Source organism: Desmodus rotundus, chromosome 1, assembly GCF_022682495.2.
Source record: "Desmodus rotundus isolate HL8 chromosome 1, HLdesRot8A.1, whole genome shotgun sequence".
Lineage (NCBI taxonomy): Eukaryota > Metazoa > Chordata > Mammalia > Chiroptera > Phyllostomidae > Desmodus > Desmodus rotundus.
In genome coordinates, this window is record NC_071387.1 from 161,563,556 (window position 1) to 161,590,845 (window position 27,290).

The window sequence follows — 27,290 nt, forward strand, 5'->3', positions numbered from 1 at the left end:
TAAGAAAATAAAAGGCGCGACTAGCCTCAATAATGCTCCCTCAAGTCACAGCCCAAGTCGTCTGTAGAAAGGGGCCTCCTTCCTAAAGAGGAAGCTGGACTCCGAGAGCACAGGGCTTGGCTTTACCCCAGACACCCACTGCAGACACAAAGGACCACCACAACAGCAAAAGCACTGAGCGGGACTAGGAGGGAAATACATTGCATTAATTTTCTGCTGTGTAACAAATTACCACAACCTTAGTGGTTTAAAGCAACACATGTGTATTATCTCATAGTTTCTATGAGTGAGGAGTCCAGGTTCAGTTTAGTTGGATCCTCAGTTCAGGGTCTCACAGGGCTGCAATCAAAATGTTGGTCAAGGTGCATTCTCATCTGAAGGCTTGAATGGAGAAGAACCCACTTTCAAGTTCATTCAGGCTGTTGGAAAAGATCATTTTCTTGCAGCTATAGAACTCATGTGGTCTCTTCTTCAAGGCCAGCAGGAGCATCTGCGACTTCAGGGAAGGCCCTGGTCCCCCTTTGAGGGGGTTTGTCTGATTAAGTCAGGTCCACTCAGGAAAATCTCCTTTTAAATTATCTCAAAATCAACTGGTTTAGGACTGTAATTATATCTGCAAAATCCCTTCTCCTTTGCCATGTAATGTGATGGGATCAAGGCAGAAACAATCCCAGCTTGTTTGCCATGCACTGGTGGCTAGCGGCAAGTCATAGTTTCTGCCTGTGAACACTAAAAGATACGGAATTATACAAGGGGGAGTACTATCCTGCCTTCCTGCTGTCTCCCCGCACACCCCAAAAGGAAGCCTATATATGTGACACAGACCTACATTCTCAAGTCACAAGGTGAACCTGGTCCTGGTACCTGTAATAACCCACAACGTCCTTCAATTAGAACAAAGATCACTAGCAAACTTCCAAAAACCAAGGCCTCTCCAGTGGACAGCATCTAAGGTGGCTTAGTTGCTAACTGTCTTTTCAGTGATGGCTGTGTTCTGGTAATAATCATGCCCTTATGCCATCCCTTCCCCCTCTTGAGTGTGAGCTAGACCTATATGACTCACCTCTAAAGAATAGAATATGGCAGAAAGGATGGGATGGCACTTCCAAGATTAGTTTATAAGAAGACTGGCTTCTATCCCGCTTGCCTCCCCCCGCTGCTGTCTTACTGGTTTGCTCAGAGGGAAGTCAGCGCTGTGTTGTGAGCCACTCTGTGGAGAGGTTCACATAAGCAGACACTGACAGAGGCCCCCGGCCAACAGCTGATGAGGAACTGAGGCTTCGATCCAACCACTGAGAAGGAAGTGAATCCTGCCAACAACCACGTGTGAACTTGAAAATGGATCCTCCCACAATCGAGCCTTCAGATGAGACTGCAGACCTGGTTGTCACCTTGATTGTTGCCTTGTGAGAAATTCAGGCCGAGATGCCCAACTAAAACATACCTGTATTCCTGACCCATAGAAACTGTGGGGAGACAATAAACTGTTTATTGTTTCAAGAATTGTGGGATAAATTGTTAAACAGAAATAGAAAATACATACGGCCCCAAATGAACAAACAGAAAGACGCTAGAGGATACAAGGCTAATTCAGGCAACAGAGGTTTGTTATCTTCAAAGAGACATGGAAGGCTATCAGAGCTATAAGACTAAAAGGGACTTACATGAAAAAATGTAACCAGATAACAAGAACAGTTTTTGGAAACAAAAAAGAATGATTATTAAAATTTTACAGGTCAATGAATGTGCTAACCAATAAACTAGACATGGCCAAAATCTAAGCTGGGTGTCTGGAAAAACAAAGAACATTGAACAAAAATTCAAAAGATTGGAGATATGAAAGAAAAACTGAGCAACATGGAGTATAGACCCAAGTGGTCTAATATCTATCTTATGGAAGTTCCAGAGGGACAAAAACGTAGGCTGTGATGGGGAAGAAATCAAGAAACGAAAGAAATCTTCCCTGAACCAAACACGGCACAATTCAAATATGAAAGCTATCTAGAGAGGCTAACTGGAAATATTTCATACCCTGCACAGTCTGATAAAATGTCAGAGCTCTTAGGCTAGAGAAAGATGATAAAAGCTTCCCAAAAAAAACATAGATTATCTTTAAAAAGTGACAATCAAAATGACATACTTCTCGATCTATAACTTGGGATGCTAGATTACAATACAGAATTGAAGGAAAAATATTTTTTAACTTAAATCCCCAGCCCAGGCAACCAATCTACAGACCCAGAGCCAGGTCCAAACAAAAACAGTTTAGTAACCTCCACATTTACAACAGGAGAAAAATTATGAGGAGTTTTCCAACCAAATAAAACAGAAAACAAAGATAAAAGATGACATGGAATGCAAGAATACAAGCCAGAGGAAGTAACGGAAACCAGAAAGAAATAAGAAGTTAACACACGAGAGATTCTCCTGCAAAGAGCAAATATTCAATTGCATCTGATTACCTTTCATTCTCTATGGAACCAAACACCAACCTTCATACTTTGGGACATAATATTTGTATAATTGTGATGTAAATGCCCCTTATTGCTTTTTAACTTTCAGAATCAACAGTGGCTTAAATTTAGAGCACAGAAGGTAAATGTTTAAAAGTTTATAAATAGAGACTAAGTAATAAAAGCAGATGAGGAAACAGGATTCTAAAGCATAAAGGGCTCTGTAGACTAATATAAAAGCTCAGGTTTTCACCCTGCATAAGACGCCAGAGCTTTGATCGAGGGCGTGGCAAGGTCTAACTTTTTAAGAGAATCACACTGGCTGCTTCTGATGAAATAAGACAAAAGTAGGGCTTGCGGTGAGGGAAATGGGTTGGAGGCTCCACAATAATACAGGCAAAAATATTAAAGATTGGTCCAGCACCTTACATGGGGCTAGCACAAAACACTCATTCAAATGAAAAGTCATCTGAGTTATTTTGTATGTTCTGTTCTTCTTGACATTATAATTTCAATTTTTCATAATTTTAAAGTCATTCAACTTATTTCATTGGGTCTCCTTAGCTTACTAACTATTCTTACTGGGAAACCCTCTCAACTTTTTGTTACAAAGCTTTCTTAGTGTATCCCACTAGCAAATGAATGTCTACTTCAGCCCTGGGTCAAATCAACTGAACATGCAGGTATGGCTTCCCTTCAGTGAAGGGATTTTCAGAGCTTTAGTTTTTCTTTCCCATATTTCCAATACATGTTTTATCTGATTAAATTTTCTAGTTGCTAGGTAATGCTCAAGTTTAAGAATTTTTGCCTAATCTATTCATTATTTCTGTTCTGTTTGTTTTTTATTAAGTTTAACATCCACTGGGGGAAAATATGGTTTCTCACTGCCAAAGGAAATAATAAAATTAAGCTATATAAATCAACATGATGAAAGCCAACCCATCTGTCAAACACCGGTGGATGGCAAGTTTGAGGTACACATGAATATTTTACATGCATATATGTATGTATGTAAAATATTCATGTGTAATATTTATAATCAAAACCAAACCACCACTATCCTATGCAGGATAAATGGAAACACTTGAATAAAATCCTAAAGATTCCAGACCAAAAGTACAGCATAAAATCATAAGCCTTGATTATTTTTAAAGGAGGATAAAAATTCTATTAGCTGAGCAAAGAATTATTAGGGCCAGAACCTCATCCAAGTTACTTTGATTAAAGACATATTTACAAAGAGAGTATATTAGCCATATAGGCTGGATATAAATGCTAATGAGATATAAATAATAACTACAGTAAAACCCAAACTGAAAAGTCATATAACAGGTAACTAAAGAAAAATGGCTCAGTTTTATTGAGAAAATGCTTATGAACCAGCATTGCTCATATCAGGCTATGACGCTGCCTTTGGGACAGCAGGAAGCCCAGTCCTGGGGGATCACAGTGCAGTTCCTGTCTCCGCAATGCTCGGCGTTGGCAGCGGCCACCCTTATAAAGCTACGCCAGGTCTTCCTACCTTTCATTACTCACGGTTGCTTTAGCATTACTATCTTCCACTTCTTCTGGCTCTCAAATTCTCTTATATCAATAGCTCACTCCCCTGACTAATCAAAATTATGTCCCACATTAGCATGTGGTTCTAACACTATATCACCCCCACTAATCTCTCTCTACAGCCAACTCTCCTCTCCTATGCTGTCCTCTTTGCAACTAATGGAAATGCAAGCACCTCTGTTAAGAGAGATTAAAGAGGATAAAATTTACAGACTAAAGCCCCTATTCTAAACATTGCATTTGTTGGAGAATGGATTAGAAAGCAAACTTGGGAGAGAGACAGGTGAGATGGCTGAGCAGTAGCCTAGGCAACCACCATGGACATAGACAGGAAGGAAGACAAGATAGTCCAGAGGTTGAGTCCACAACTGGTGGTTGATTGGATGTGAGCAGCGGGGGTGGAGGGCACAGGGGATGACATCTGCTGGCATGAGTGACTGAGTATATAGGAAATTACTCCCTAGGTAGAGAGAAGTGGACAACAAGCCACTTGAAGAAAAATGGGTTTGATTTTGGACTTGCTTAGTATCAAGTAACTCTGAGCACCCAGAGGAACATGACAAATGGATATCAATATAGAGAAATGCATATTTGCAAATTTGTCAGTTTCTACACATATTGGAGACAATATATCTTGGGGGTTATGTGCACAGGCCTGACCTGGATCTGAATTCCAGCCCTTCCACTAACTAGAATGGTAGCCTTCAGGGGGTTATTTTATCTGGTTTAAGACCTCAGACTCAATGGGGATCGTACCACCTACTTCATGAGCTCTGTGACTATTAAATAACATGAGCATATGGTGCATGTAGCGTGGTACCCAGCCCAGCAGAAGCACGGGAAAAGGGTGACTTACCCACAGGGTGGAAGCCTGGCAATGGGTGCCAAGTGAGGACAGAAGAGGCAGAAGGGTGGAGGTCAGGAGAGCAGCCGCATTGAAGATAAAGACAGAACAAGAGAAGCCGTAAAAGAGGACGAGAAGGAATTATTAAAGGAGTGAGAGAATAGGAGGGAGCAACAGTGTAGAAGCAATAGAAAAGAGAATTTTAATAGATAATATAATTCTCAATATACTGATGTATTAAAAAAATTCCAAATTAGTGTAAAAAGAAGTTGAAAATAAAATGAACAGTAAATAGTAAATAAAAAGAGTATGTAATTATATACTCTAGCTCCCTGTCCATATTCAAATGTACAGAAATACTAAACACTACACTATTAACTATATGTACCTTTGAGGAAATATACGGGCTTGGGGGATGGTAATGGGGGTAGAATACGAATGGAAACCATAACCTTAGCTATGGACGTTTACTCCTACATTGTTTGCATTGTTTTAAAGAGCTTGCATTTATGTATTACTTGTGCAATTCAAAAAGAAGTATTAAATTATAAACAGAAAGTTGAAGTTATATAAGGAAAGAAACATTTTGGAAAGTCACTGTTGACCCAGGTGGCAACAGTTTCCATGTGGTGGGGGCAGAAACCTGCCCCTGAGGGTTGAAAAGAGAGCAGGAGCTGCAAAGAGAGGGAGCAGCCAAACCACTCCTGCATGGAGAGAGGACAGAGTAGAGGAGGGTTCAGGTCCAAAGAAGGATTTTGATTATTATTTTTACTTTTATTTTGTTTTAAGGTGGGAGAGATTTAAAGAGAATCAAAGAACACAGGAGGAAAGCCAAGGTTGGGAGAGCCCAGTCAGCAGACTGGAACTGTAAGAGAAATGGAACAACTAATGGAGCAAGAAAACCGGAGGGAGGAAGCTCGGGGTACATATCTGCCTTGAACCAGAGATGGTTCGCCTGGGGACAGTGGAGAGTCATGAGGTGCCCCCGCCTCCGAAGGTGAGCCGGTGCACAGGTGACAACAGGGCACCTGGTCTGTGATCATAGACGCAGGTTGTACTGCAGTGTAAGCTGGGTGCTTCAGGAGGGAGATGAGTGTTTGAAGCAGAAACACTGTGAGGAGCAGGGAAGATAAATGGCAGGTGAAAGTATTAACCAAGGGCTGAGAATAAGAAAATTCAAGCCCAACTTTTCCCTATTGAGAACAAGTTCTACCACCCTCTCAAGTGAAACTGTTCCTAATTCACGTGGTACCCCTTTCCTTTCGTGTTGCACTGTGCAGGCTCTCAGGAAGGAAAATGTTGAATTCTCTCTCATTGCAGCACATCTGAAGGCAAAGTTGTGGCAGAAATTCTAATCAAAAGATCTAGTATCTCAAATAAACAAACTCCACATTTTCAGCTTTACAGTGGTGATAATCTTACTGTTAGAAGAAGGACAGAAAATACAGCTTCAGGATTGCTTTAGGCTGGAACATCACTGCCCATTTCGGATTTTCTAGCCCTGTGGTTTTGCGGTGATATAAGAAGCATTTTCAGCTTTTCTATGTAATCAGTCTTTTTTGATTTGTGTGGGATTTCTCCGTGCAGATTCCATGAAGTGCTGATTTTCTGGGGATGATATGACATACACAGTGGCCCTTTGTGTTGGACAGACTTTATACCTACACTTTGCTCTAAACTGTGCCTCTATTTAAGTCAAAAGAATGAGGTGACGAGCATTCGGTGTTTGGTACAATTACCATGGTGTTGTGTGTGTGTGTGTGTGTGTGTTTGTTGGGGGAAGGAGGGAGGGAGGGAAAGAGAGAGAGACAGAGAGACAAAGAGAGAGAGAGAAATAACATGCTGCCTCAGGCACAGGTAATCAAAAGGACTGCAGATAAAAACAGATTCAAGAGGCTGGATTAAAGTTGACAAGCAGACAGGACTTAATTGAAAGACTTAACTGGAGGATTAAGTCTCCCTGCTCATCAAGTTCTAGACTGACAGGGTGAAGGAAGGGGCTTTGTCAAGCCCTTACTAAGCTATATCTGCCAGGAGAATTATGGGATGGAAGCCTGTGCCCAATTCCTTTTCCCTGGAGACACCCTCCCTCTCCACAGAGGAAACCCTAAGAACCGCCTGCCACACGCACACACTGAGGGAGGAAAGAGAATCCATGTGGGGGTTGAGCACAGTGTCGGCTGAAAAAGTTAGAAAGCAGGAAAAAGACAGTGGGGCAGTCTCAAACACTGAAATCGCAGCCCAGGCACAATATTCTCTACATCTCCAATTTTCCTAAACCCTTCCTTGATCTCAACCTTGGCAGAAACCCAAGCAGTTCTCCCCCTCAAAACACACCTTTCTTAGTAGCCACCAATACTCATTCTCTCCCACCTTACACATTTACCATGGGGAGGGAGGTCCCTCAGTATCATATGTCCTTTCCACCCTCCAACTCTCTGCAGATGCCCTTCCTGGCCAGCCCATCATCTTGACCTCACAGACCTGCTCTCATTCACCATTTCTCCTCCCAGGGACTGGCAACATTCAAACTAGGGACTCAAGCTGGGAGGTGTGTTAGATGCCACCTTGGTGTAATACTACCCATATCCAGGTGATCATGAAGTCCTTTGCAGACTACCCTAAATATCTCTGGAATACCTTCCACCTCTCTTCTCAACCAACCATCACAGACCAGGCCTTTCAGGTCTTCTGCTTAGTCCAGAATGGGAAGAGGTACACCTAGATCCAATTTCAGGCCATGGCCACATTCTCTCCACCAAGACTTCACTTGGTCAGTGTTCCAGTAGCTGAACTGTGGAGAGAAAGGGCTGTGGATGTTGTCTTTTCAGCCTTTCAGCGCTAAGAACAGACAATCAACTGGGTGAGCGTTTTTGATTATCTTAATGTTTACAACTAAGTCAACTATGGTGGACAGATATGACTAAGAGAATAAAGATGAAGTATCAGGTTATTGGGAATGTCCAAGATTCCATACCCAACTAGCAGGCCGCGTATGGAATAGGCACAGGCATCATTCCTGTTAAAATGCTTTGGCTTTCCTTCATTCAGACAAAAACAAAACAGAGTCTTGCTAGCAGCTTCCCAGGGACTGGTGCTAGTAATATGTGATGAAATGATCTTTAAATGTGGCAGTGTTCTCAAAATGTAATAATGGCCAACTTCAAGCAAAGTGTAAGACAAGCTTCCCGGACCAGGTTAAAGCTTCAAATGAAAATTTAATTTCCAAACAGATTTTTCCCTAAGCCAGATCTAAGGGAGAATGCAACTCTACATATCAGAAAATGACCCAAATGTAGATTCGGCTCTGAGTACAAAAGCCAGCAGTAAGAATATGATTTTCATGGCACATGCAGACAACACAGGATGGCCCTGAGAAGCCATCCCAGGAAAACAGCAGTCACCAAGACAGGGATTCTGAGCACTCTCTGTTTCTATGTAGTATCTGCAGGAAGATTATGGCTCAGGAAAAAAAAAAAAAAAAACCCTCATTTCAGGCTAAAATAGTCATTACTTAATCAAAAGCTCAGACTTTTAAGAAGAGAGATCAATAAAACCATAATTATTGAGAACTTTCTATTAAAAAGGCAACAGTAGCAAATTAATGCCATCAAACTGTCCTCTAAAAGTGAAATATTTAGTCAACTAACCAGTTGTTTTAATTAGACAATGCCAAGCAAAAATGGCTGACAAATCTTTTCTCTGAATCAGTTTCATTAACTTTCTGGCTCTGCTATAAAAGTCGGGATAAATTTCACAGATCCAAGATTGTAGCAAAAGCTCAACTTAGTGACACTTAAATGAGAAAGTTACTATCTTCCCTGACTATAAAACAAAAACTTAGGAAGGATCTCAATGCAAAGAAGTCAAATAGAAGAACTTGGCTATAAAACAGTCAGATAAAAAGGAAGCCATCAAAGAACCTAATCCTGGGCTTCAAGCCAAAGGAAAAGCAAATATAATGAACCAAAAAGTCAGGACTTCAGGAAAAAAGATCAATTATTAACCAAATCTTCAAATCCAAAGACAAGAGAACTTTTACTGTTCAATCACCTAAACCGCTGGAGCGGCTTCGGAAGTGTGCACCCTCACCAGACCACACACGCCCTGGCACTGCACACGTGCCACTCAACACCAAATAGTTATATGGCAGACTTTACGATACGGAAAAAAATCTGTTACTTGAAATCTAAGTATTTTAAAAGTAATTCATACTCTGTATTTGGCCTACCTCACTATTTGCCTGGCAACTACAAAGGAACTTAGGTTACTAATAAATAGTACCTGGCTCATCTGGAATGAAAAAGATAGACAGACACATGTTTTAAACTATTTACTTCACTTTACCTCCCAGGTAGAAAGGAACAGAAGTAGTGACAAAGATTGTGTCGGGAAATGACCCAGGGGCTCTACCTTGCCAACTTCATACTTCTTTCACCTTTGAAGGCCTGACCTTTTTCTACAGCTAGTCATTCCACATTAGTCCTATGTGCGGAGCAACACCTGCAGACACAGCCACCGAGAGCAAGGACAGCAGAACAGTGTTCCTGGACCGTGATATCAGCGTGCTGCCCCAGGGCCCACCCAGAGAGCAGCATTTAGTCACCAACCCTGTGCATCCGTCTCCGAGAAATATTTTGTAGAGAAGGAAAGAAAAGGAACTGAAATATTTTGAAACTAACACCTTCTACTCTCAACCCTGACTTCACATAAATCCATGTGCATCTCTGCATTGAGGAAGGGGAAAAGAAATGGAAAAAGGGAGAACTGAAGAGAAAAAGGCAATAACGAAGAGAAGTGCAACACAGAACATTGACTAAAATCTCTGAAGTCTGATTGACTTGGGTTTGAATCCCGGCTCTGCAGCTAAACAACCTTGTGTTAGATCTTGGCCAATGTGCTTAGTCATCATGAACTTCTGTTTTCTTGTGTGTAAAATGGGGTTAATAATACCCTCCTGGGCAGTTGTGAGGAATTAAAACACAGTGAGTATGTGAGGCACTTACTGTGCTACCTGCCACAGGGGAAGTGGTTGATAAAAAGTAGTTATAAAAAGGAGGGGGGTATGGGAGGGGACTTTCAGAGAAAAAGTCTCGAGGGTTCAAAGATCATTCTAAACTCACTCAGAACATTCTCATTGTCTTTAAAATCCATCTGAAAATATGTCCTAGTCACCTACTGTATAATTAGCTTAAGCTTCATTCAGAAATGAATATGCCCTCATCCTCTTCCTCACTCTCAAGGTGCAGTTCAGGAAACAGAAATCACACACACTAAATGTGTCAAAAATAACCTAAACTGTACTAATTGTTAAATAGTCCACATGTAGTAATGCCAGCGCTGCAGCAATTCGGAGAAGAGGGCCGGTGCAGACTGACTGGTGGAAGCGGGGAAGTTCCAGGAAGGGGTGGTGGCAACATGAATGAATGTTTTGAAGGAAGAGCATGTCAGGTGAAAAAAAGAAAGTGCGTCCTGGCTCTAGTTTTGCCACTGAAACACCAGGGACAGGAGAGGGAACTGTGGAGCGAGGAGAACCTGGATTAGGGAGGGGACAGGCAGGAAGCACTGAGCACAGGAGCCATTTGAAGCAAAAAATTGGCGGGACTTTGGAACTGAATGTGAAAAATAAAGGAAAAGGTTTGCCTGCATCTTTTTTTTTTAATTTCTCATTCAATTTTCAGGCAAAGTATATTCCTTTCCACTTTCCTGGTATTTCGTAGGAGAAGCAAAATCACGCTCTTCCATTTCCCTAGACAGAGGCCGGCATCGCATTTCTTGATAACCAGGCTGCACAAGGCAGGGTTTACAGGTGTTGGCGGCGCTGGGTCCGGAGCCCAGGTCTGCCCCTGCCCAGCTGTGCGGCCTGGCAAGGCAAGCAAACTGCCCTTCCAGGCCTCAGGCTCCTTATCTGTAAAAGAGGGGGTCGTTAAAGACACTCCTCTCATAAACTGTTGAAAGGATAAGTGAATCAATACATTTAAGAAATTCCTCAATTGAGAAGCACGTAGAAAACAGGGCCTGGTACATAGGAACAAACCCACAAAAGTGACCAATTATCATTGTTATTATTCTATCTATTACCTTTCATCTTTAGCTGGAAAACAGCCACAGAAATCTCAAAGACTCATCTCACATGTGACTAAGGAGGGAGTATCAAGGGGAAGCCCATCTTGAAACTGCAGTTCCCCCAAAACTACCATCCACAGTGATGTCCCCAATGAAAGACCCAGACAAGCCAGGGTCACGCAGAAGGTCCCAGCCCGTACCTGGCTTGGTGAATGGCCTCCATCCACTCCTTACCGTCCTGCTCCTCCTCACAGCGCAGCTCCAGTGGTTTCTGACCTTCGTGGCCAAAAAGGACAGTAAAGTAATACTGAAGAGAAAACCAAACAAACAAACAAAAACAAAGCATTTATTTTTATTTGGCAAGCATGACAGCATAACAACATGGTATTTCCCTACAAAAGGTATATGTTTACAAGCACATTTGAATAATGTAAGTCATATTTCAAAATGTAACATCACCCCCAGTCCAGCTGGCAATGACTTTGCACCTAGACGATACCATAGGTTGCATCTTAACACCCCTCCCATAAGACTCAACCACAACATCTTACTAGAGGCTGAAAAGGTACTTGATAAAATTCTTCACAAACACATAATTAAAATTCCTTACAAACCAGAAAGTGAAATTTCTGAGGCTGATAAAGGATATCTGCCAGAAATTTACTACAAACATTTTACCGAATGGTGAACTATTACAAGCAACCCCTCTAAAATGATCGCCACTTCTATTTACCAATTCTGTTTAGAGGGCAACGTAGAAAAATCAAAGGAAAAGGGCACAAGAAATGGAAAGCAAGGGAAAAAATCGAATTCACAGATGATATAATTATCTTCATTAAAAAGTCATTGAAAAGTTATCACAATAAGAAGATCCAGCAAAATTATTAAATATAAAATCAATATACAAAAATTGATTGCACTTTGGTACTACAACAACAACAAACAGGAAACTTAATCTTGAAAACACAGTATTTGCTATAGGAAAGAAATATGAAGAGAACTTAAAAAATATGTTCCTAAAAAATATGTTTATCACCTCTAAAAATAAATTAATCTATTATAATTTCAATATATTTCAATAAATAAGTTTTTGTGGAATAGGTTGTTTCTTGTTTTGGATGTGTGTGGGGGGGGTGGAATTTGACAAACTAAATCTAAAATCTGAGTCAGGGATGGGAGAAGATTTCACTTTAAACCCGTCTTCCCCTGGCTGGATATACTAATCACCAAACTGAGACTGCCCGGGAAGGAAATGGGACTGGAGAGTTTTTTATTATGAGAATGACCAAAACCTTCACTGGGCCTGCCCAAGACCTCGTCCTGGGGCATGAGAAGAACCAGCTGCACAGAGCAGCTCCGAGAGCGAGAACCAAAGGCCGAAACACAGAGTTCTGTCTGCTCTCCACCCCCAGCACCCTGTGTATTCCGTGTGACCTAATGACACTCAAACGAATTAAAAACTTTCAGGACAACAGTTCTGGAGATAAGAATTTTGAGCACAATTTTACCAAAAAAAAAAAAAGTACCTAAGAAACTTCGCAGGCTACGTGAGCACAAGTCAGAAGCAGACTGAGGACTCTGGGTCACACCCATGATAACTCATGGCGCTTCCCCGCGGCGGGCCTGAGCCCCACAGATGACAAGCTATCCTGAGTCCTTAAGGGTACCTCTTGTCCAACCAGAGGGCTACATGCTATGAATGAGGGGGAAAGAATCTGATGAAAAGGCCACTGAGAATGGAAAGAACTGAGTTTAGTGCTGTATTCAATAAATGTTCATTTAAATTTGGGAGAAAAAGAATGGAAACTCAATAAAATAACAAATCAGTGGCTTAAAGGGCAATCCTATAAGTGATGGCATTTCAATAGCTTCTGGCTACTAGCCAAGCCCTGACGACTGGTCCAGGGAGAGGAAACAATTAATGACCCGGCCCCATCTACTGAAAGACTACAGCCTGCACCTCAATAGCAGCTGCTGCTCAGCAACACAATTAAAAGCCACCTTTAAAAGGCAGCAAGGCAATTATGTTAACAGAGTACATCCAAAGGTTAAGCCATGTCTCCGGCATAACAATGAGGGAAAGAATTTTGAAAACTACATGTTACGTTTCCAAAATTTCAATTTAAAAACTTCAGTTCAATCACAAAAAAATTAAACACTGCCTCTGCATGTACCTTATTTCTTTTTAGCCATTCATCAAAGTTTTCTTTGCATCTCGTGGACACGCTGTGATAAGAACTCTGTATATACTGAGGATTTATGTCTGCTGGGGATGAACAGCCACAGCAGACACCCGTGATGGTACAGTACCTGTGTCCTCTGACCTTCCTTACTGCAGGAACTAGAAGTTCCCACTACTAAGTCATCATGAAGTGCAAGGAAGAAATTAAAATAGAGCAATAACCATGTTTATGTCTTTAAATTCAACATCTACAATGATAGTGATTTCTCTTCTTTTTCTCCCTGGATAGTCTCACCTATTCCCAAATCCATTTCTCCAGGCAGATTCTCTCTCCCAGGTGGGGGCACCGAATTTCTCCTACTAGACAACATGCCCAAACCAAACATGCCCCAATCCAAACCATCCTTCCCTCCCTCCCACCCCCTAACCCCCTGCCCTCACAACTATTCCTTCTCCTCCTGTCTTTCCTCTGTCAAGTACATCTTCATCCAACAGTTGTCCCAACCAGAACATGAAAGTCACCCTGAGCTTCTCCTTGTCGTGGGCCCCACATTTGGTTTCACCAATGCTCCTTCCTAGGACTCTCTTCCAGCTTTTATTGTCCCTCATGTAGACTACTGTTACAGCAGAGGACAGCTATGACAGCTTTGACATACTGTCCAGCTGAGACTTTTCTATCTTACGGCTGATCCCTTGTGGCCTGGCTGCTGTTGCAGCCCAAAGCAGAAGGCTAACGGCCCCTCTGGAAGGAGGACGGGATGACCTGGAGAAGTCCTGGGGAGCTGGGAGTGTAGACACTCGGAGCCAAAACCCAGGAAGAGGGTGAGGAGTAGAGGGGCTCATGACAAGGCCAAAAGCCAAGGAGTTTCTGTATCGCCTTCCCTTTGGGGATCTAAAGGATGTCATCCTACAGACTGTCCTCTCTCTCTACCCCCCTCCTCATGACAACATGGGGTGGTGACCCCATGGGTGGTGACCATACCATAGAAATCAGTACAACTGGTATAAGAACATTAGGAAAATACAGGGCCTAAAATTTGAGTCTAGCTATCCAGAGCCTCGGTAGCTTCTAAATGGTGTGGACATTCCCAAGTTGAACTATGGAGGACTGTGGGGGAAGGTCACTGTCAGACCTCATGGGGGCGCTATGCAGACCCAGCAAGAACGGAGGTAGGTGGACCATGTAAGCAAAATGGACAACCAGGCCCTGACCACAAGTTGCAGCTGATCTACGCTTCAGCAACAGATGCCCAAGCTGCCCGAGGCAGAGCCAGCACACCACCAGGCCCCAGTCGGCACCAGCCGGGACACCCCCAAACTCTGACACATAAACACACACATATGATATCCAGGACATGTGAACCCCACTTACTGAGGCACCATCTTAGTGAGGTGCAGAGGGAAACGTGAATTACTAAAACCTTTTACATTATTGAAGCTGACTGAGTTTACTGCTCTCAGCTAAATGCCGTTTTTGTCTCTCTCCACTTAGTAAGTGGGGAAGGGATCTTAAGGAGAAAGTCAGGTCAAATTTAGAAAAATGCTTTCTTTGCACATCTAAGTGTAGTGAGGATAAATCTGTGACCCCACCTCTAGTCTTACCCAAATCCCTCTAACCCAAGCTATGTGGCCCGAGTTCTCTTTCTAAAGATCAATCAATCTGAGCTTTCATGTCTGTTTACAAACCTCGCTGCTGTTTTCATACTCTAAGAGCACGGAGCACACAGGCTGACAACACCCTTCACAAACTAGCCCCATTCTCCACCTTTAGCCTTGTTTCCTTCTCTGCACGCCGCACTCTGGCCATATCCACCTGTCATTCCCCCCAAGGAGACTGCTCCTTCCTCTACTTCATGCTACTAAGTACCGGCTGAGGAGTCGTCAACCTGGGTGTGAGTCCTTGTTCACACCCTTGAGTCCCAGCGGTAACTCAAGTTACAAGACCTTGGGCAAGTCACATAACCTTTCTGAAACTGATTTTTCTCAGAACAAAATGGAGACAATGATATAGACCATACAGGACTGAATTAGCTGACATACTGTGGCTGGTACCCAGCAGGCACTTCACAAAAGCTAATTCCATTCTCTCTCAGTATATGTCTTTGTCTTGACATTCTTCCTTCATCCCCAGTCCCTTCTCCACCTACAAACTCTTACTGACCTTTCATCACTTGTGTTACTGAAATGCCAGTTCCTCTAAGAACCCTTCCTGGCACCTTCTGGCCGTAAGGAGTCCCTCTCTCCTCTGGGTTTCAGTAACCCCAGGCACACTCTTCACACATCACCTTGAAGTTGTCCATGCGTGAGTCTCTCTTCCGTGCCAGCTTTGTGCTTGGATACCCTTGATCCTAACACTGTGCCAGGCACACCAAAGCCCTTAATAATATTTGGTGAATAAATGACCATCAGCAAAGAAACATGAATTATAATTAACCTAATAAATTTGCTTTGAACAGCCACACTTGGTGATCAGTTTCATGACTATATAAGCACATTCAGGTAGGCATCCAGAGAAGAGACACAAAAGACCTCTTAAGCTACCAATTATATCTTCTTATCATAAGATGGAAACCCAGAACATGATGGTCTCATAAACCCCTAGAAAAGCAGTAAGAAAAGATACTGTAGGTTGGCAGATTCACCAGATTCTTACCTTTTACATACGATGATTATAAAATGCCAGAAAGAAAACATAATGAACAGACGTAGGAAATTCAAATGTTCAGGGTCTTATTGGTATCTACTGTGGCTTTATATGAACTTTCATTTTTCATTTTTCTGGTTTTCATTATAATGGTTGGCTGCTGTTTACGCTATGTGCTTTTGCAGAGAGAACAAATGTAACCCAATATGAGAACACAAGCTCACTTAAAACTCGGTCCTTAAGCTCCTGCAAGTTAGAAATGAATTTACAGCTAACAGTGGCAATTGTGGGGGAATGGTATTACAAGACTATTTCCACTTTCCACTTCCCCATTTCCATATTATTTGAATCATTTGTAATAAGCATGTAGAGCTATATAATCCACAATGAAAACATGTATTCATTTTTTAGCCAATATCTTTTATTTTATTTTTTTTAGGTATGTGAAGATTTTATTTTTTTACTGTATTTTACTTTTTTAATTTTTTTTATTGTTGTTCAAGCACAGTTGTCTCCACTGCCCCCCATCCACACCCTACCCATCGCCACCCCCCAGTCAGTCCCCACTCTGTTGTCCATTACTATGGGTCCTTTATACATGTTCCTTGACTAGGCCCTGCCCCTTCTTTCCTTTGTTATCTGTTTTCCCCCCTCCCCTCTGGTCACTGTCAGTTCGTTCTTTAATTCTATGTCTCTGGTTCTATTTTGCTCACTTGTTTGTTTTGTTGATTAGGTTCCACTTATAGTTGAGGTCATATGGTATTTGTCTTTCACCATCTGGCTTATTGCACTTAGCATAATGCTCTCCAGTTCCATCCATGCTGTCAAGAAGGGTGGGAGTTCCTTCTTTCGTTCTTCTGCAGAGTATTCCATTGTGTAAATGTACCACAGTTTTTTGATCCACTCACTTACTGATGGGCCCTTAGTCTGTTTCCAGCACTTGGCTATTGTAAATAACGCTGCTGTGAACATTGGGGTGAACATTTTGAATTGGTGATTCAGGATTCTTAGGATATAATCCCAGCAGTGGGATCACTGGGTCAAAAGGCAGTTGCATCTTTAGTTTTTTTGAGGAAATTCCATACTGTTTTCCACAGTGGCTACAGCAGTCTGCATTTCCACCAACACTAGGGTGAACTAGGGTTCCCTTTTCTCCCACATGTTCGCCAGCACTTGTGGTTTGTTGATTTGTTAATGATGGCCATTCTGACTGGTGTGAAGGTATCTCATTGTGGTTTTAATTTGCATCTCTCTGATAGCTAGTGATGCTGAGCATCCTTTCACATGTCTCTGGGCCCTCTGTATGTCTTCCTTGGAGAAGTGTCTGTTCAGGTCCTTTGCTCATTTTTTAATTGGATTGTTTGTCTTCCTGGTGCTGAGTCATGTGAATTCTTTATATATTTTGTATATCAAACCCTTGTCCAAGGTGTCACCGGCAAATATGTTTTCCCATACAGTTGGTACCCTTTTCGTTTGGTTGATGTTTTATTTAGCCCTGCAGAAGCTTTTAAATTTGATGTAGTCCCATTTGTTTAAACTTTCCTTTATATCCCTTGCTCTAGGGGATGTATTGGTGAAAATATTGTTGCATGGGATATCTGAAATTTTCCTGCCTATGTTCTCTTCTAGGACTTTTGTGGTGTCACAACTTATATTTAAGTCTTTTATCCATCTTGAGTTTATTTTGGTGTATGGTGTAAGTTGGTTGGTTGAGTTTCATTTTTTTGCATATACCTGTCCAGATCTCCCAGCACCATTTATGGAAGAGGCTATTTTTACTCCATTTTATGCTTCTGTCCCCTTTGTCAAATATCAATTGACCACAGAGACATGGGTTTATTTATTAATTTTCAAGCCTATGTCCAGGTCTTTATAATATTACTTATATAACCAGAGAACATAAATGATGTTGGTCAAGTAATTGATGTTCCAAGGAAGATTAAAAAGCACTCTGGGTTTCTTTAAATGTGTACAGCAGAAAAATATTATGTTTAAAAATGTTTTTTCCATACATATAATTATTTGGATGGTACTGCAGTGTTTTAGATTATTACATATGTTCTTGAAATTTTTCCGTTTTAGCTGTAGAGAACTAAAACCAGCACTCTCTGCAGCCATGGAGGCAGGAGACCCTCTTCCAGCACGGCCGCTGTCTGGGAGGGGTGGGCGAAGCCCCACAGGAACTCACCAGGGTCTTCTCCTCCGGGGCTGCCAGATTTCTGACCCTGAAAGTCAGACGCTGGCTGCATAAAGAAACGGATGCCTTCTCAACTGTCCCTGCTCAGCGGCTTACACACATGGGGTCAGCGATCACAGCCACACACAGCCTGGGATGGCAGCGCCTCTGGGACCACAGCAGGGTTCTAAAGGGAGAGGAGCTCTCCAGCCCCACCTGGGCCTTGGGCTCTGGCCTTCCTCATCCTCAGGCATGGGAATAGCACTGTTCATTGGCCCTCTACAGCACAGACCACGTCTCTCCCCCAACGGCCCCATGGGTCGTCAGGTGCAGCCATCCCAGTCAGAAGGGAGACGCCCAGTGGTTCATGATGTACAGATGGGAACAAGACCACGGACAGCAATTCTCCAGGCCAGGTGCACCTCCAAAGTAATAATAAAAATAATAAAGTATGCCATCATGTTGTTCTGCCTATGATTGATTACCTCCCCCTCTTTCTCCTTTGTCCCCCTTTGTTCTTCTTTCTGTAACTGTTTGTGAAGTGGAAGTGAAATATATTTTAAACATTTGCCCTTATTCTAATTTTGACTCTGAAGACTTTAACTTCACCCAGACGGACTACTGAGCTATCTTTAACACTCACGGGAACATCAATTCATTTCCTGATACATGACCAGCGCTCTGTTAGAGAAAAGCATCCCACCCCTGAGCCTTCAGGGCACAGACAGATCGCTCTAAATCTGATTTGCTGCCACTGCCCTGGCAGCATGTAAGGGGGAAGAAAAGAGAAGACAGAAGGAAAATGACAGTAAGGTGAGCAGAGTTAAGGGGGAAACACATCATGTTTCCTGACACCACTCACCGCCCCTCCTTCCTGGTCTTCTTACACTCTTGTACTTCCTGTCATTGAAATGTTACTTGCAAGGGACCTCTCCACCTATTACATGTGGCCACCATTTGTGTCAGCTGGTGGGGCACTAACTCAAAAAGAGAAATCTAAAGCATTGTGCCCTTGACCCGGCTCCCTTGGTCTCTAGGAGGGAAAACATTCCCTCCTCCTGCCTCCGTGAATATTTTATATTCTGGGATCACTTCCTCACCACGGCTCTTCTCATGGGCACTTCGGCTCCAAAGAAGATTCTATGTAAATTAAAGGAGACTGATTTTACAGCTACTCCACCTTTTCATATCATGGCTATATGTTGAAATTCATCCTTCATTGTTAAAACATATGTCAAATCACCCAACTATCTCTGCCAGGGCTTTCTAGAAACAAAGATCTAAGATGCTGAAGGCTTTTCACCTTCCCTACTAGTTCACTTCTTTTTCAACTCCAAGATTCAGAGCTCTTGCCAGGGGCGTATTTGCTTCCATGCAAGCCAACTTCATAGATTCATACCAGCACCTGAGCAAGCAATGTGGTTCAGCAGGAGGAGCCCCAGGCTACATAGCAGGACATCAGGATTCTCTGCCTGCCTCTGTCCTCTGGCAAATTCTGTGTTCAGGTTGCTCTTGGGCCAAGTAAAGAAGAGGCCACCTCTCCCACTAATCCCCAACGTGAAGATTGAATGCAATAATATACTTCAAAGTGCCTTGAAAAGCATGAAGTGTGTCTTGCCTTTGCCATGGAGGTGAAATTACCAAATCTCACCTGGGAACTGGTCATCTGAAGCATGCGTAAGACCCTGAACTCAGTCCAGATTTGCAAAACAGGGTAATTGGGTGCTCATTCTTCCCCCCCCCCACCATGCTTTCCTCAGATAACAGTGTGTGGGGAAAGAAGAAAAAGATGTGTTAAAATTATAAACCATCACGCTGGGTACTTGGTTATTGAGATGAGGTCATACTGTTTCGTTGTGGCGATTATTTGTTGGTTTTATTCTTGTGGGGGTTTTATTCTTGTGGTTGTTTCAGATTCATGATGAAAAGATTTCTAATTCTCCCAAAGGCTTAGGGAGGAGTTATGTTTTGCAGCTTCAGTGATATGCGAGACATTGCTAAATGATTTGTAAAAACAGAACCCAATACACAGACTCCAAATTTGAAACTATAAATAAAGCAAAGCATTAGCATGCATAGAATCCTCAGTATGCTGCAGTATCAGCTTTTAAGAACTAGCTCAGATGTATTCTTCTACTAAACATATTTTAGATTTTAATTTAGCAAGAATTTAACTTAGAATCCAGCTCAAGGTGTAAGAGTTTAATTGCCTCCTCCTGTGGTTTTCTACCAGAACAGAAAAAGATAGTGTCTGGACTCCAAATTTCATAAAGAACTGAGATGAAACTGTGCTCATTGGAGAGGGACAAGACAAGGGTCAGAAAACCTGTCATTTTGAGAATGGCTAAAAGAACTTGATATATTTGGTTATTCTTCAAATCTTTGAGAGTTTATCATATAAAAATTGGAATAAAGAAACTTTCATCAACCAAGGTATGTGAGTTTCCATAAATTACCAGGCATATGGGGCATGGTGGCTCAAGTAATCACCCCTGTCTTGCAGGAAAAGGCAACATCCCTCTCCATGTTTTGTTCAATTCCCATACGTGTTCCTCTCTTTCTCTTGTATTACCAGCAGACAGGGAAGGATGTCTGATCTATGTGATTGGCTATACCCCACCCCCAGCCCTCCCATTCACTTATTATCTTTAGAAAGAGACATTCAATTCTGGTCAGCCTCAGAACCACTGACTGGGCGCACTTGTGAATTGAGTCATATCTGCGACAGTCTTCTCTTACAGTGAGGTGACTAAATTTTATCACCGCTCCAATGTTTAGTGGGAAACCTCTAACTTCACTGGTTCTAAAGAACCAAAACCTTTCTACTTCATGCCATCTTAATCATGTTCTCAACTTAACCATCGGTTTTATTTATTTTCCATTTGCCAATCATATTCCCATTTTGGCAAAAAGTGTGTACAGTGATAATGTGTGCTGTTAATACCTGGGTGATCAGCAGCATTCAACAAAGAGAATTCTTAAGCACAGAGACTCGAGCAAGTGTGAGAATCCTCTGCTGCTACAAGCCTCGAGGTGCTGTCAAAGAAGAACCACAGTAATGGGAAAAAATGCACAGGGAAAATGTGGACAATGACCGAGACTTTTGATTTCTCCTGTGTGGCTCCAGAAGGCACCAGTAGGAATAATGGATTGAAGTTAGAGATTTGGAAGACTTTTCTAAAAATGGAATAAGGTGCCATAGCCAGCTGCCCATCTCTCAGTAGTGTTTAGAAAGGGATTCTTGCCCTTGGAAAACTGAACCAGATGGTCTCTAATATCCCACATTACCAAAATCTTTAGAAGCTCTAGCAGAATCTAGAATTTTACCATTAAGGTGTGCAATGAAGGGTACATATAAATAATAACTGGGCCACCGTTCCAACTTTGTTGTTCAAATCTCAATATTTGTTGCATAGCAACTTACCAAAGTAGGACTAAAATACACATCTAAGTAAAGAAATAATTCTCACATTGACCCCATGATTGGTTCCCATTTTACAGATGAGCAGGTAGGCTTAATGAGGCATGATGGTCCTCCCCAGTCCACCAGGACGTGCGCCCTAAGCTGCAGGCCCTGGAGTACCCACGCTCGTCCACCCCCACTCTGTTCCCTGTTCTCTGTTGTGAGGCTCTGTTTGTGGCAAAGCTAACCAGGTTATAGGAGCATAAAACCCAGAACTTTGGCCCAGAGATCTATTCTGCTGAGCCAGCCCACCACAAAAAGATGGACCACATGGGAAGGAAGAAATGGATAGGCTGGAACCAAGATAGATAATAGTATGTCCAGAAAATAAATCCAAAAATCATCAAATCTACACAACCCTATTTTGCCTTTGAATTTTATGATGCCCCATTTGCTGCTTTAACCATATCTCTCCTCATTTCTAATCTTTATATCAACAACTTAAGAGATAGGAGATGCTGCAAAAGGAAAGAAGGGAGGGAGGAAAAAAGAAAAAAAAAACGAGGAAAGCAGAAATCCATTAAATAATTTCTATGGCCGTACCACCCTGAATGCACTTGATCTTGTCTAAATATTTATCAACCACCTTATTTTAAAAAGTGCCATGCTGGTATGTAATATATATGTGTAATGTATGTATGAGATATATATCTCTGGTCTTAAAAACATTACAATTTAGCTAAAGAATTAAATCAAGCATTCATAAAGCAATCAAATAACATTGTAAGATTAAATAACAGTGTGAGATGTATGAAATAAGCGGTATGAAGATGGTAGCCACCATCATTTATTTTTTCAGATTATTGTGCATTTGGAACAGTTGGTCTTGTATATAGATCACACATCCTGACTTTGGCCTACTAGAAAATGTTTACTATAAATGAAGACAATAAATGCTATAGGAGATCATCGCACAAACAGATCACAATGCATTTGAGTCACTCCCAAAAGCTAAACCCCAGAGGACTGGAGTATCTAGTCAAGGATTTTCCAGAATATGGAAAGAGTAAGTGTGAACAGACTGGCAGAGGTCTCCTGGGATGGCGCAGGGGAAACTCGGGGCCTTTAGAACCTCTCTGTTACTGCCAGTGCCAACAGATGCGCACATCTCTAGCCCCTATCCACCCCCTCCCAAATGAGGAGTCGTGGCTGATCTGCTTGCTCAGCACTTCCTATTCAATGGATAGGTTTTCCCAGCAGGTGGGTTCACTGCTCTGAAGAACAGCATGAGTCTCCTTTCTCTCTCGGTGGCACCTGCAATTAGGTGAGCAAGACTAACCATCGTCGTGGAGAGGCAGCTGATCCTAATGGTTGGCTTTTCTGGTCCTAACTCCAGCCTGTCTGGGTTCAGGTCCTATTAATGTCCCTTATAAACTTACATATCCTTGAGTAAGTTGCTTAATTTCTCTGTGCTTTAGTTTTCTTATCTATTAATGTGGATAATTGTCATACCCACCTCACAGAGTTATTGTGAGCATTAAATGAGTTGCACAAGTAAAGGACTTATATATGTACATGAAGGTATTTTCACTAACAAATTTGCATTTTCCCAGCTCTTTATTTGCAGGGTCTGAGTATATAGATTCAAACCTCCAGACACGAGGGAAACAGGATCTCCTCTTTCAATGTCAAGCTCAGGCCACATTGCCCCCCATAGTAGAGGGGTAAGGTGTCCTCAGATTAAATTGGCCTTTGTTACTAATTTGACTGGATATTCTTCCATACATAGTCCATTGATGACGGCACTAAAAGAGATAGAAGAACACAAGTCTTAACTGGTTGAAACAGTTGCAGATATTATTTAAAACTAAAATAAATTTTATTCTATAGATAATAGTGATTTATTATATTTTCTTGAGCTGGAACCATGAGATAATGAAAGTTGCATTTTACAAGGACTAACCTGAAGGCTCTCCTTCTGCAAGAAATCTCTGTATTCATTCGAAGCAATGTTTTCTAAAAAATCCAGCACTCATGATATTTTTCACATTTTCTAGCCATACTGTTAAGGACTCTGTATACAGTACAGAATTTCACCAAATCAAGAAATGTGACTTTGATCTCTTTAATCCCGGTGCTGGACACATAATAGGTGTGCCATAATGTTTATTGAATAAATAAAAAACAGTATTTAGTATAACCAAAAGGACTATCATGAGAAAGTTGAGTTTGGTGGTATGAGCTAAAAAAAGAGAGAGAAGGAAGGAAGGGAGGGAGGGAAGAGGGAGGAAGAGGAAGGCAGGAAGGAATAAAATAATTAAAGAAACAAAGAAATAAAATAAATAAAAGAAAGAAAGAAAAGAAAAAGTAAAGAAGTGTCTGCCCGGCTAACTCCTTCTGAGCAGTAGGAAGGGCCAGTTTCTCTGTGAACCTACACTGGAGCTTTCTGAAGGCACTTGGTGCCAGTGGGGAGGGGATGATTCAGGACCCAGCTTGGGAAAGATCCCAGAAAGGAGTGAACTCTCTGCCCCTAGGGAAGAAGGACTGCTTCATTGCACAAAGTGGTCTCTCAGGAACCAGAAAGGGTCCGTGTAAATTCTTAAGTTGCTGAGAGGCAAAAGGAAACTCAAGCTCAATCTTCCTTCCAACACAGGAAAGATTCTTGGGAACATGTTTTCTGGGAAGAGTTGCTCAACTTGAAACTACAATCAGAAACTTTTTGAACAGATTACATGGTGAAAAAGAATAAGCACATGATTTTGATGGCATCAATATCAGTCAAAATACAAACAGAAATGGACTAGCTGTTCCTGCTAAGGGCAAGAGACTACTCGTTTTAATTCATCATCTCTGTCTACTGCATACAAATTTTTCTGACTGAAACGCACTTTTGCAAACACCTTTACACTTTCAAAACTATTGTGTATTTCCCAAAGCCATTTATAGCAAAAGACCTTCCAATTTCAAAGGTCTTTTGATCAGAGTGAAATCAAGTTGAGTCTGAAGGGCAATCAAAACATATTTAAAAGTATACAAACGTTTAATTAACTAAATACAAATTAAAGTCCCAGTTGTTTTCAAAGTAGGGGAAAAAAACAGCATGTAGGGACTTTAGTAGGGTGTGGCTTGTTATTTAGACCTCACTGGAAATATTTTCCTTCATATCTTGAAAGCTTTTTATTATCACTCAGGAAAATTTTTTAACTTGGAAGTGACCTTAAAGATTGTCGGATAAAAACTGCCTCATTCTAGAGCTGAGGAAACAGAGTAAATTTCCTAACACATGGCCAGGCAGGACCAGACCTGGAACTCTGACCCACAATCAATGCTCCTTCCAATACTGAGTCTATGTCACCCCTTCCGTTTTTCAAGTGGAAAGGGAAAAGCACTGCAACTTACAACATCTCTCCATCCTGGGTACGTACTCGAGAGAAGTGAAAACATACGTCCACACAAGAACTTGCATATTCATGTGCACAGCAGCATTACTCACAATAGCCAAAAAGGGAAACAACCCAAATATCCATCAATTGATGCATGAGTAAACAAATGTAGTACATCCATAAAATGGAATATTATTCAGTCGTAAAAAGGAATGCAGGACTGATACATGCTATAACACGGATAGGCCTTGAAAATATTATGCCAAGTGAAAAGAAGTCATTCACAAAGGACTAGATGATTCCATTTATAAAAAATATCCAGAACTGGCAAATCTACAGAGACGGAAATTACATTAGTGGTTCCCTAGAGCTTGGAGACACTGGGAGAGTTAGGTGGTGATAGCTAAGTGATGAGAGGTTTATTTTTTGAGGTAATGAAAAAGTTCTAGAATTCACTGTAGTGATGAATGTAGCTAAAAACAAATACTGAAAACTTATCAGCATGCACTGCATTTCTGTTCCAAGTAAAGAACAATGCTGATGATATCACACTGAGGAGAAAACAATTATCTCCACAGATTATGATTTCAATCGGGGCATTAACACTGTTTCCTTATTTGCTGCACTACAATTGGTCACATTGCCCAGGCTCTGGGACTCCTGCCTCTGTCCCAGGAGATGACAAATTCTCCAGTACTATTTCAACTGATGAAATGACCAAATAGTGGAAGCCAGGCTTGGTTAAGAGAGCCACCTGCTTTAAAGAACGGTATGTTATTAAGATATAAAAAAGGCATGTTTCAAATGATTTGACCAAGTAATTAGATGCCTGGTGGTTCTCATGCACAAGCCAGTGAGTGGGGAGAACGTTGCTATTGGGTGTGCGGCCTCATGATCTAACACCACAACCACAACAGCCTCTCAGAGAGCCCTGCTTCTCAGCCACAGAGTTCACAACTCCCTGGAAGATAAACACCACTGTGTGCTCAGTAGATGGATCAGTGCCTAGAAACAAAAGGGCGTGCAACAAGTAACTGACCACACACTATCGCCTTTCAAATCAAGGAGAACTCCAGCCCAAGTGCATCCAAAACTCTGCGGCTGAGTATTATTTTTTTCTTTCCCGTTAAATAACAGGAAACTGCTCGCTGTGTTTATTAGAGCTCAGCAGCAAGAGCTTTATTCTGGCTACAGGCCTCAGCTCAACCCAGGGAACCTAAATGCTCTTAGGTTCTGACCAGGCCCTCCTGCCAACATGAACACAAGTCAGCTCCCAGGTCTCATTTCACCAACAGCTTCATGGCAGGGAACCTGCTTTGGGGCAGGAATTTTTAAGCAATAGGGTGGGCATGTGTGCAACTGACTAGCACCCTTTCCAGCATCATTGATATAAGGTTAAATGAGCATTTCCTTAGGCAAAGCCCCCTGTTATCTCCAGGACTTTCATCAAAGACATAACACAATGGGAAACATGGCAAAGGCTGGGCTCACCACAGTCAGGAGAAAAAGAGAGGCTTCTTTTTCCTAAAACAATTCAGAAAAGGTAGACAGACGTTCTGTTTCTTTTGTCTATAGTTCAGCCATGGCACTGACCATGTGTTTCAAAATACATTTCTATGTTCACTTCTGGCCAAGATGGAGGCATAGGTAGGTACACTTTGCCTCCTACAACAACCAAAAGAAGGACAACAAATTTAAAAACAAAAAATAACCAGAACTGCCAGAAAATTGAACTGTATGAAAGTCCGACAACTAAGGAGTTAAAGAAGAAACATTCATTCACACTGGTAGAAGGGGAGAAGACAGGCAGCCGGGCAGAGAGGACCCGTGGCAAGGCAGTGGCTGGAGGACAGGGCAGGCGAGGCGGCAGTCCCACACTGGCGTGCAGATAAACCAGGAGGAACAACGTGGAGCAAGACAGACCTCGCAACCCAGGGTTCCAGAGCAGGGAAATAAAGCCTCAAAGCCTCTGACTGGAAACACCTGTGGGGCTGCAGGGGCGGCAGGGGCTCCCAGGCTCACAGGAGAGTTGGTTGGAGAGACCCACAGGGTCCTAGAATGTACACAAACCCACCCACCCAGGAATCAGCACCAGAAGGGCCCACTTTGCTTGTGGGTAGCAGGGGAAGTGACTGAAAGCTGGCCAAGAGTACAGCAAGCAGCATTGTTCCCTCTCAGTCCCCTCCCCTACATACGGCACCACAATGCAGCCACATGGGTTGCCCCACCCGGCAAATACCTAAGGCTCCACCCCTTACAAGGTAATAGGCGCGCCAAGACAAACAAATATGGCCCAAGTGAAAGAACAGACCAAAGCTCCAAAAATAGGTCTAAGCGATGAAGCGATAGCCAACCTAACAGATGCAGACTTCAAAACACTGGTAATCAGGATGCTCACAGAAATGGCTGAGTATGGTCACAGAACACAGGAAGAAGTGAAGGCTATGCAAAGTGAAATAAAGAAAAATATATAGGGAACCAACAGTGAAGGGAAGAAAACCAGGACTCAAATCAACGGTTCGGACCAGAAGGAAGAAATAAACATTCAACCAGAATAGAATGAAGAAACAAGAATTCAA

At 42.1% G+C, this 27,290-nt stretch overlaps 1 protein-coding gene across 8 annotated transcripts in view; it reads right to left on the bottom strand.

Annotated features, from left to right (window-relative positions):
- Positions 1 to 27,290, bottom strand: part of RASGRF2 (Ras protein specific guanine nucleotide releasing factor 2) — a 188,817-nt gene that overhangs the window by 121,118 nt on the left and 40,409 nt on the right. For 7 of the 8 annotated variants that reach the window (XM_053912178.2, XM_053912176.2, XM_053912175.2 and 4 more), the window contains exon 2: positions 11,124 to 11,230. In XM_053912178.2, coding sequence (XP_053768153.1) covers positions 11,124 to 11,230 — 107 coding nt within the window. Of the gene's footprint in view, positions 1 to 11,123; positions 11,231 to 15,758; positions 15,781 to 27,290 lie in introns of those variants that run through there. The other variant, XM_053912179.2, reaches the window with a different exon arrangement.